The 12,023-nt window shown below is 30.8% G+C and overlaps 1 protein-coding gene across 5 annotated transcripts; it reads right to left on the bottom strand.

Moving 5' to 3' along the window:
• Positions 1 to 5,309: 5,309 nt before the first annotated feature.
• Positions 5,310 to 9,257, bottom strand: LOC107867256 (serine carboxypeptidase-like 17). Of its 5 annotated transcripts, none has more exons than XM_047411114.1 (15): positions 9,184 to 9,257; positions 8,965 to 9,038; positions 8,742 to 8,887; positions 7,996 to 8,565; positions 7,783 to 7,905; positions 7,402 to 7,504; positions 7,260 to 7,297; positions 6,939 to 7,037; positions 6,774 to 6,860; positions 6,525 to 6,677; positions 6,353 to 6,424; positions 6,085 to 6,203; positions 5,859 to 5,972; positions 5,713 to 5,758; positions 5,310 to 5,585 (listed from the first exon to the last, which is right to left on the bottom strand). In XM_047411114.1, exons 4-15 carry the CDS (start codon positions 8,023 to 8,025, stop codon positions 5,502 to 5,504), a joined length of 1,068 nt encoding a protein of 355 aa, XP_047267070.1. In that variant the 5' UTR covers positions 8,026 to 8,565; positions 8,742 to 8,887; positions 8,965 to 9,038; positions 9,184 to 9,257; the 3' UTR covers positions 5,310 to 5,501. The 5 variants fall into 5 exon arrangements, with proteins under 5 accessions (XP_047267070.1, XP_047267069.1, XP_047267067.1 ...); XM_047411113.1 differs by having other exon boundaries at positions 7,996 to 8,072; positions 9,184 to 9,256; XM_047411111.1 differs by having other exon boundaries at positions 7,996 to 8,072; positions 8,965 to 9,212.
• Positions 9,258 to 12,023: the final 2,766 nt, after the last annotated feature.

The raw sequence follows: 12,023 nt of genomic DNA, 5'->3' as shown, positions 1-12,023 counted from the left end.
AATCTGCTACAACAGGTCGATCATATGTTGCACCTGACGGTTATTAATAAAAAAGGGCTATTGTTGTTATTGAGAGGGTGAAAAGAAAAAGACTTTCCGTTCCGATTATTCAATATGAAAAGTGTTTCATAAATAAATAATAAGGAAATAAATAATAAACACAATTTATAACCACAATTTTAATAACTGATCGTGACTTTTCACTATTTTTATTTTTGAATTTATTTTTTAAATTATTTATTATATAATAAAATGGTTATTATTTTATTAAGAAATTTGAAAAGGTATATTTTTTTATTTATAAAATAAAAAAGTAAGCAAATTTGGATTAATGATATTATGATATAGTTTTTTTTTTAAAAAAGTAGATTATATATTGCAACAATTAAATTATCTGATGCAACAGGTACACTATGGTTGCAACATATGATATATCTATTATCACAGATGATTTATCTGATGCAACCTATATCGAGTTACAACTCAATAAAAGCAGTTCTTGGAAAGAACTAATTAATAATAATAATCTGAAAAGTCATGACTTATCACAATATTTCTTAATTTAATTAATTCGTTACTTTTCACATTAATAAAAAATGTAATTTATAAAAGGAGGTGAACAGTTAGATTATATGTTGCAACATATATGTTATCTGATGCAACATATTTTATATTTGTTGCAACAGATAATATATCTGTTGTCATAAATGTATCTGATGCAACAAATATAGAATATGTTGCCACAACTCAATAAAAATGGTTCTTCGAAAGAACTAATTAATACTAATAATATGAAAAGTCATGACTTATATCACAATATTTATTTTCTTAATTTAATAAAAAAATATAATTAATGTATGGAGGTGAATAGTCACGCCTTTTTGCCTCTCATTCAAATTTAATCCTCTATAAATAGATCCCTCCTTACTCAATCATTCATTCAAATACACTTTATTTATTTATTTATTGCATCTCATCTTCATATTACACTCTAGAAGATAAGATTATGGCTGACCCAGTGTGGAACGTTGCTTTTCTGCAAGACGCGGTGAATGAACTTTGGAATCCAGTTCGTGATCTGTAATGGAAATTGGGAGGAGTTAAATCAAGAATGCTCCGCGAGATACACAAGTTGAGGAGGGCCTTGCTACTTCCGGTTGAAGATTGGCCGGCTGACAATGATGATGCTGATAATAATAATAATAATTAGACTATTATTTTTTCTTTTAGTCTATTATATGTATTTTTATTTGTTTTTGTTTCATAAATAAATTATGTTTGATCTTTGACGTTTTAATCCATATTTAATTTTCATTGTCTATTACCTTCTCAACAAAAATATCGACGATTCGACGTAAAAAGGAATAATTTAGAATTCAGTAGCAATAGCAAGATTTATCTGTTAGGTTTGTGGTAGGGGTTGATGTGTTGTTCAAAACAGATTACTCATGTTGCAACAGATAAGAAGCTGATGCAACAGATAAATAGTCTGTTTCAACAGATGACTAGTTTGTTGCTTTGCTTGGCTCTGACGTTTTAATTCGTACTCCCTTCGTCTCAAATTACCCGTCCCAAATTGAGATGCCACATTGATTAAGAAAAATAATTAATAACATGTCTAGTTTACCATAACCCAGTAATCATTGTTTGCTATTCAATCGAAATTTCATAAGAGAAGAAAGCTTTTAACGTCGGTCGGCGTATAGTCCCCCTATTAAATGATGTTTCTATTTTAATTTGAAGAAAAAATTATTAATGCAAAGGGTAAAACATAGATTTTTTAAAATCTTTTCTTGATTAATGAAAAAGACAAGTAAAATGAGAAATCGAATTAGGAAATTTGGGATGGGTAATTGGATGTAAGGAATAATTTTGAATCCAGTAGCAATAGCAAGTGTTGAAAACATATTGGTTATCTGTTGGGTTTGTAGCAGGGGTTGATTTGTGTTGTTTCAAACAGATTAATCATTCGTTGCAACAGATAATTAGTCTGGTGTAACAGATAAATATTTTGATGCAACAGATAATTAGTCTGGTGCAACAGATAAACATCCTGATACAACAGATAATATGTCTAATGCAACAGATAATACGATGATGCAACAAATAAACAGTCTGATGCAATAGATAAATCTTCTGATGCAACAAATTACTCATCTGATGCAACAGATGATTGATCTGTTTAAATTGTAGGCACTTATGCTGGATTCATAATCGGATTTCTATTCATTATTGGAAAAACAGAAGTGTACCCAGATGACAAATACGAATAAAAATCATAATTTTACTTACCAAACTCACCTATGAAGTAATGCCAAAGTGAAAAGTGATGTAGTAAACAAAATTTAACCTAAGAAATTGGTCAGATCACAGTAGTAGCGCTGTACCAACAACAACAACAAATGATTGACAAGAAGAAGATGAAAATGATAGTGAAGTAGAAGATGATGATAATGAAGCAGAAGATGATGAATAAAGCAGCAGAAACAGAAACAATTAACAACAAAAATTGCTAAGAGAGAGAAAACAACAATGGATGAGAAGAGAGAGAAAGACGCCTTTCCCCCCTCCGTTATTTTAGGTATATATTGGGATCAAAGTGTAAATTTAAAAACTTGTGGATTATTTTCAAACTTTCCCAACTTTCTTAATCCATAATAAAGTAATTGTCACCTCCAACTAATAATTAAGACTTGTGTCACCTACACCTCATTTTAAAACTCTTTTGTCACCTGTGGCCCAAACCCCTAAGTTAATTTATATCCTACTATCATCTAGCAAGATGGGTATCTGATTTAATGTACAGGGGAAAGAAGAAGCTCAATGGTTTTAAATAAGAATGCAATCAATGATTTTGTAAAAATTTGATTTTAAAAATAAAGACTTCATATATATATATATATATATATATATATATATTCTCTTAGCCTGTGGTAATAAGGGAAAGAGGAACTATATGGTATATGCAAAAGTGATGATCCGTCAACCACTTGAAACTTCTGGTGATAATATATATATGTGTATATGTTTATTTTATATTATTATATTAAAATGTGAAAAATTTTTGAAAACTGATTTGAATTTTTACACTTTATTAAAAATCTTCATAATAGATAAAAATTATTAAATTTTAAATAATCAAACGTTACACGTGCAAAGCACGTGCGGATTAAACTAGTATTATGATAAAAGAGTTATGTTAATAATTATTTCTTAATAAATGTGTAAGTAAATTAGCTAACAGAAATAATAAACCGCCAAATAAAAAAATGGAGGTCAATGAAAGAAAAAGATTAATTATGGTGTTTTAACTTTTATATTTCATTCCTAATATATTGATGTTTTATATAATCAAGACACATATCTCTCTTTTACTCAATCGACAAACTACTAAACGGTAACATCTCTTTTCAAAAGATTTACTAAAATAAGTTAGTAAAAGTATTTTTTGTTTTATAAGTAATTTCTTAAGATATATATCCATACTAAAAATATCACATTTATAATCTATAATCTATATCTATTCTATAATATATTAAAAGTATGAAGTTCCTTAGAAAAGTGATTTGAACTTTTTGTCCTTCATTAAAAGATTCTTCTTTAGATAAAATTATCTTTTCACTATTTTTTTTAATTTATTATTTAATTATTTTTATTATCTTAACTAGACTTCTAAAATATATGAGACTCCTAAAATATATGGAAGAAGAATCAATTAATATTTTTCTTAAAATAGAATAGAAAAATATTCCTAAAATAGGACTTTCTATTTCATTACTTGAATTGAAATTAAAAAAAAAAAAAGATAAAATAGAACCAAATTTAAAACCCAACTTTAACGTCCGAAATTAAAAAGGAAAAAGAAGGCTAAAATTCAAATTAGTAAAGTTTAATAAAAAATTGAACCAAATTAAAACGGAACTCTAGTGTCTAGAAAAGAAAAGGAAAAAAGACTAAAATTCCTATATAAGTAAAGTTTAGTTTATTTGGAACTCATATTCTTTTAATATTAATAAATAATATATGGAATAATAATAAAATTTTAATATTAATAAATAATATATGGAATAATAATAAAGACCTACCATATAATTTTTTTTTAATTACGATATTAAAAATTGATCCTAAACATACTGGAAGACTATTTTATTAATCTATAATCTATATCTTTAATCTATAATTTATATCTATATGTATAATCTATAATCTATCTATATCTATAATCTATAATATATTAAAAATGTGAAAACCGTTAGAAAAGTGATTTGAACTTTTTAACCTTCATAAAAAATCTCGTTAATAGACAAAATTATCTTTCAATATTTTTTTTAAATTATTATTTAGTTTTATTAGGTTAACTAATTTAATTTATGAGTCCTTTTAAATGTAGGATTTATTAGGAATAAAATTAGTTTAAGTATAAAACTCATGTAATATTCTTCAACTTAGATAAATTATTTTTCCTTACCTATTTTAACAAGGCATTAGTTGTTGTAATTTTTTTGACTAGACTATTTTTGTCAGCATAATAGAAATCAACGTGTGTGTGTGTATATATATATATATATATGTCTTCCTTGTTTTCATTCAAGTCATTTTTTAGTGTCAAAATTTTCCCTCAGACAAGAATTATTTCATCAAAACTGAGCTTTGTGATCACTATTGTATTATTTTATTGTAGTTTATAGGTCATAGATGAATTTACAAGTGGCAGATGAATGTCGGTTGGCTTTGAAGAGTTTTTAAGTAAAAGTTATGTTTAATTGTATTGTTTTTATATCTCTGTTTGAGATTTTTTGGTGTAAAAGTAAAGTTTAGTTGTATTATTTGATATCTCTATTGTCATATTATTTTGTTATAGTTTACAATTGGTAGATGAGTGTCGAACGACTTCGAGGAAATTTTTGTGTAAAGATTAGATTTAATTATATTGTTTTGATGTCTCTATCATCATATTATTTTGTTGCAATTTACAGGTGGTAGATGAATGTTGATCGGCTTTGAGAATTTTTTTTGGTAAAAATAATGTTTAATTAAATAAATTCTCCAAAAGATGTTGAATTTAATTATTGTATTTATTTTTATTATTTAAATAAATATTCTAATATTTGAACTCAATAAAGTGAATTACGCGCGAGGCTTAATATTAAATTATAGTTAATAATTTGAACTTTTTGTTCTCTAAGATTTGAATACGTGGAATTCACCATTTCACGTAGAAATTCTATTAATGGGAAGGACAAATATGAGATTGTTTATTAACAACATGGTAAGAACGAACCAAAAGTCAAACAAATGGCAAAATTGTATGAGGCCAAATTTGCACCTTCTCCTAATAATTTATGTGGTACTTACCTTGACAAGTATTCTTAATCAAGATTATCCTATATGGAGCTTAAAATGGCATTAACCATAATGGAATTTAAGTTTTTATACATTGATGTCTTAAACAATGTCAACACAATGGAATCTTTATAATTACCAATTAACACATTTGTTGATTACAAGGGCTGGTATGATATCCACCTTGTGAGCATGGCCAGACATTCGCGAGGCTTATATTCTGGTGCAGTATGCCCTGCTCCCTGTAACCAAAAATAAATAAAGCAATTCGAACATCAAATATTTGACATTTTTTTCTACTTCAAACTAAGTGAAGAGAGAAAGTAAAAAGATAGATTGAGAGACTAGTTTGATAGGAGGTTTTCTTGCCTTCACTGTGGCAAATGTCATCTGATTAGAGTAACTTCTCGTGTAACTGAAATCGTGCAAAAAAGAGTTTAACAACAGAGTTTTTGACTAATGTTGGTACGAGAATTTCAAGTATGCACAATGTGTTACATCAAGAATGTACTTACCCGGCAACTTGATTGTCAACAGTCCAAGTTCGCCAATCATCAACAATGGAGTAGTTAAGAGATTTTATCCATGCTTGAGTTGATTGGAAGCTTACAACCTTGTCATGATCTCCACTGCTCAATTAAAAACATTATAGAGAAATTGGTAGTTTCATAAAGTTAACTATAATTATTTCTGTATTTAGTTATTCCAATGTTGTAAGCAGAATAAATATTTCTACTCAACCTGTATATAAGAGATCTGTAACCTTTGCTACTGAGGCTCGCATGATATGGTATGGTACTCATGACTGTCTTTTGGTATTTCAAATTACTTGCACATCTCTCCCATTTTCCGACAGTATCCTGTTACGAAAAGAGTATTTGATTATATGTTAGTCTGAGTTTAGGTTTAACTTTAGAATCTAATACTCTGGTGTCACAGATTAAACTCAGTTATGTTATAAAGAATCTTTATGCTATCAGCGTGTATATCTTAAATTCCTTTAGTGTACCTTCCGAATGTTGAGGGCGTCTCTATCTTGACCATCATCGGCCCAATGATAAGAATGTTTGTACCAATCATTCTAAAACAATTGCAAGTTGTAAATTCTTGTGAGCAATTTAACATAGAGAATGAAATTACTTTACAGACAATCTTTGAAAATGGAATGACAAAAGACTTACGCGACATTTTAGTGCAGGAAGTTGTTCAGGATTTTTAAGTTGATGAAACTTTTCATCAAGAGATCTTCTTTGACCAAACAGTAAGTGTGGCTTTGGTGAAACAAACTCACATTTGGGCTCCAAAATATGGGGTTCATTAATTCCTTTGAGAAGCTGCATGCATGTAAGGTCAGTATTTTAATGAACACCTGTTTAATGTCAAATAAAACAAGCCGATGATATTTAATTTTACTTCAAATAGGATCCAACCTCTTTAAAAGTTTGAACATCTTGCAAACACATTGCATTGCTTGGATTTATATCAAGGTATTCTCCTTTACAATTGATCTTCAAGGACTGTTTCAGAAAAGTGAGCCATTAAGTGTAAGTAAAGTTAATGAAAGTGTACAAATATAACACCAAAGAAAAGCCAACCTCATAGAATTCATCAGAAATAAGTCCCATTCCATGAGCATATGGAATCTCATAATTGTCTTCACCTTTGAAAGTCAACGGATTTCCGAGTAAATATCCCTGAAATCATTCAAAAATATGTTATTTGTTGTCATATCGTTCTAAATTGTCCTGTAGTAATTCATCAGAAAAAAATAATCTGTTTCTACACAATCTTTGGCCGGGCCAAAGGATGTACGTTGCAGAACAAACATTTTTGATAACAATTTCAGTATGAGCTGTGAGTTGGTACATGGTCTGTTGATCCCTAAGGGAAAAGAATTTCTAAGAAAAATGACAAACCTTAAGATTGATAAATGGTTTGATTTCCATATCATTTTCTGCAATGTCATATGGCCACAAATGTTATAAAACATAGGACTACACCAGCAATGCATGATCCAAGAAAGTAACTCTAATTGTTGGAGGGCAAACATTGTCTTACTAATTGCTATAATTTGAGTTATGATAGGAACAAACATCCCAGAGTACGAGTCTCCAGCAACATATAATGGATTCCTTAGAAATTCTGGATGATGAATGAACCACTGCAAAAACATCCTGAAAAAGATTACTCACCAAATAAAACATTATCCTAGGTAGTTAGTAAAGTTCTTTCCTTTTGAAGTTGAAACACATAAAAGACTGAGAAGCTAAGTGAAATGTCATACTCACTTGACACTGATCCAACATCCGGAATTAATTGCAACAGATATACAAAAATGTTTTTTCGTTGTATTCTAAGAACTACATGCTCAACATTTGAGAATAGGCCTTAGATCTACTATGCTGACGAGAAATCACAAATAACGATGAATTCAATTACCTTGTGAAGGAACTGATATGCATGATCACTTGATTTTAAATCAGATGATTGTTGAGCTGCTGGAGTAGCCGCGTAGGAAAATCCAGTGCCCACTGGAAAGTCTAGAAAAATAATGCTCGCGGCCTACGAATTCCATGATACTTTTAACATTTTTGAGTTGTGCACAAACTTTATGTACATTATTAAGTACAATTCAGTATCAAATACTCTCACCTTTGTCCATGAGTAAGGATTCAGTATCATTGTAGGGAAACTCCCATTATATTCTACTGGCTCAAATGTTATTGGTCCTTCATATTCATAGTTAAAACAGGTTTAGAGAGTAACTTAATTGCTTGCAAGAAGCTAGAAACTTTTATGATCCAAATCAACTACTAACGCTTTCTAGTCCAAGTTGTCAATGATCGGACCCAAAATCTTCTTCCTAATTAGCTTGAGGCCTCATCAACAACAACAACATACCTGATGTAATCCCACAAGTGGAGACTGGGCAGGGTAGAGTGTATGTAGACTGTACAACAAACACAGGGCAATCACGTCTCCCTAATACGTCTTCAGTTTCTACCTCTCCTCATACCCATCACCATTGTCAACCTCTCACACCCGCTCACTAGGGCATCTGCGCATCTCCTCTTCACATGTTCAAACCATCTCAATCTTACTTCCCTTATCTTGTCCACCACAGAGATCACTTCCATCTTGTCTTTTCATTCTTAATCTTATCTCTCCTAGTATGTCCACACATCTATCTCAACATGCTCATTTTTGCAACTGGCCAACACTCTGCCCATACAACAGAGTCAGTCTAGCCACCGGTAGGACTTACTTTTAAGTTTTTGATGAAGCGTGATCAAGAGGCGTAAATCAAAGGTTTACTACATTTTTTACATTCTTAGACCTTAGTGAAATTTAATACAATGTCAGTGAAATTTAATAGAACGTAAACTCGAATTGCATACCAATCTCATAGATAAGGCCAGATAGAGCAGAGCAACCAGGGCCTCCTGTGATCCAAAGTAGAACAGGATCTGATTCTGGATTCGACTCCGACTTTATAAAATAGTAAAACAGTTGCACATCTTCAACATCACCAACTCCAACATACCTGGAAACACTAAATTCATGACTTCAAAAGCTTAACCATAATAATATGTAAAATTATTTCCAAATTTAATTTCTTACCCAGTTTCAAGTGCAAAAGGAAGCGGTCCTTGAAATCCTGGAAGAAACTTCACTAGTGAACCAGCTGCTATAACCTGTAAACAAAGCTCAGCTACAAGAAGATACAAAAATAAATAGTAGTAACATAGTTCTGTTTTTGCCATGTTTCTTATCCAACAAAGTTTTCTCAAAGCTAAGTTTGTCATCCTATATATTATATGGATATAAGTAGTACCGTACTTTATCTCAATTTTATGTACGTTCGGCTGGATATGAAATTTAGTCGGCGTTTGCTCGAGAATTAATATGCGTTGATAGTAAATCATCTGATTAAGCATAAATTGGAAAGTGTAAAGTTATAGTTAGTTAAATACCATTACAATTTTAGGATGAATTAAAAAGGGAAGTGTGATATCTAAAACATATATTTTTTTAGTTAAAAAGAAAAAATATACTTCCCTCGATTAAGTATCACTTTTTTCTTTTTAATCTGTTTAAAAAAGAGTGACAATAATTTATTATAATTAAAAATAATTTAATTTTATAATTCCTCTTTTATTCTTAATAAAAAGATTTATAACCACATAAATATTTAAGAAATAATTTATACCATAAATTTCAAAAGAAGCTTTTCTTTTTTTAATGGGGTGATTATATTAGCTTTTTTGAGTGACTTATAAAATAAAATAAAAGTTAAAAGTCAAAAGTTGGTAGCAACCAAGCTTTTGACTTTAAAAAAAATTAAAAAATTTAAGCTTAAAGTAAAGTGCTAAAAAATATTTTGTCAACATATCAAACATCTTAAAATTTTTTAAAATATTTAAAAATAAAAAATATCTAAAAATAAATTAATTCAAATGCCTAATAAAAAGAAACATCATATCAAATTAAATAATGTCATATAAAATAAAACGGAAGGATACTACACAAAAGGTACAATACGTGTTCAAGATAATTAGTAAGTACCAATTTATAATCATATTAAATCAGTATTTCTTTCTTCTTTTCTAATAGAAAATGCATGAGGCAGAGTGTTGGCCTGTCAAGAAGCTCACATTTAAAAGATGAAGGTGGTGGAGATGAGAATGTTTTGATAGATGTATAAATGTACTAGGAAAGATATGATAAGAAATAAGGTTATTCGATATAAGATGAGAGTGAATTCGGTGAAAGCCAAGATGTAGAAAGCAAGGTTAAGATAGGTCGGACATGTGTGATGAGGGGAATGAATGTCCCAGTGCGAAGGTGTGAGTGATTGGATAGGAATGGATTTCAGCGAGGTAAAGGTAGACCGAAGAAATATTGGAGGGAGGTGATTAGGCATGACATGGAACAACTTTAGCTTACCGAAGACATGACCCTCGATAGAAAGTTGTGGAGTAGGCAAATTAAGGTAGAAGGTTAGTATTATATAAGGTTGTTGTATCGTTTGTTGTATTACTTGGTGAATTTTTTTCTATGGTATTATTGGGTATGATAATTTCTATTGTATCTTGTCCTTTTACTATTGCTTGTCTAAATTGTTTTATCTTGAGCAGAAGGTCTATCAAAAATAGTCTCTCTATCTCACTCTTGAGATAGTGTTATGAATTGCGTACACTTCCTTCCCTAACCACTTAATAGAAATATATTGGATATGTTGTTCTTCATGAATATCATTGCTTCCCTTCTTTTAGTAATTAAAATGATGTTGTGATGTCTAATAATTTTGATAGATTTAACGTTTTATTTATCGCTAGTGGCGTGCATCAAGAGATTTTACGTTTGATAGAAAAAGTTGATTTGTAGCTTTATCTTTTTTTTTTTGGTGAAGAAGAAACTGCAATAATTAAATAATAATTCACATAGTGTTGATCCTAGTCTGGCTTAATTACAAAAATAGGGACTTCTCGCCTATGAATATTCAAAGATATAGGGACACTTCTTTGGTAAACAGATCTAGAAATGTCGTTCCAGACTTCTTTGACAATGAAAGAAGGTGGTGCTGCAAAAACTTGACTCTTTCCCACAAAAAGTTGTGTTGCACTATTCTTGGCCAGTGCATCATCTACTTTGCTTTGCTCCTTAAAGCAGTGTTGCACGGTCGGCCTTCCCAATCTTCTTATCAACAATCTGCAGTCATCAATAAGAGAATCATATAAGGGGTTACCTTTTGATAACACGTGGATAACTTCTCCTGAATCAACATTAATCTTTATAGGAATAAGATTTTGTTGAATCGCCAGCTCTCGGGTTTGGTTACCACCCCTCACTTCTCGGCCTAAATCACCTTGCCTACCCCTCTCCTCTTCTTCCCTCAAGTAAGCATCACCATAACCCCATAACACCCATGTTATTCCTCCCTATCATAACCCTCAAAACAGTTTGGACAATTTGGAATAAGTGGATTCGGATTTGGAGGGCAGTAAGGCCTTTGGTTCAATGGAGTTTGGATTAGAAAGTGAGGTCTTTGGATAAGTCGAGGGTTCGGGTTTGGTGGCATTTGGGTTCCGAATCCGTCATATTGGACTTGGTGAAGTGGAAGGAGGGTTGCTCTATCATACTCACGGTTTTGGGGAACATTTGGTGGTTGGCTCGGTGACTTGTTCATTTGGTGCAAGGCCTTGGGAGTAATGGTTGGGGAAATATTTTGAGGGGTGGAAAGTCGATTCTTTTGACTTTTCACACGTTCTAATCTCCCACCCATTAATGCCACATCTGTATCTAATTTCTCAAGACCCATATTCAACCTAGCCACATCTCGGGACATAGTTTCAAGGCAAGCCAAAATGAGATTAATGGCATTATTGTCCATTGTTTGAGCATTTAAAGCCTCGGGTTCCATTGTGGTTGTACCGAAAATAACCCTTCAAGTTTCTTCAAACTCAAGCTTAACAATGGTGGATGACTCAAATTACCTCCAATTTAGCTCAACTTCGAACCTTATACTCCTATAGTGTTATAGAACACAAATCTAACACTAAAAACACACACAAAAAAAAACACAAAATCAAAAACTCAAATTTTGACCTAGGGTCAAAAATGGGTTTAGTATTTTTTTTTTTGAGATTTTTGATTTTGACACTTCTTTTTTGTTGGGA

This window comes from Capsicum annuum, chromosome 4, assembly GCF_002878395.1.
Source record: "Capsicum annuum cultivar UCD-10X-F1 chromosome 4, UCD10Xv1.1, whole genome shotgun sequence".
NCBI lineage: Eukaryota > Viridiplantae > Streptophyta > Magnoliopsida > Solanales > Solanaceae > Capsicum > Capsicum annuum.
Note: the sequence above shows the minus strand (reverse complement) of the source record. Positions and strands in the feature narration are given on the sequence as shown.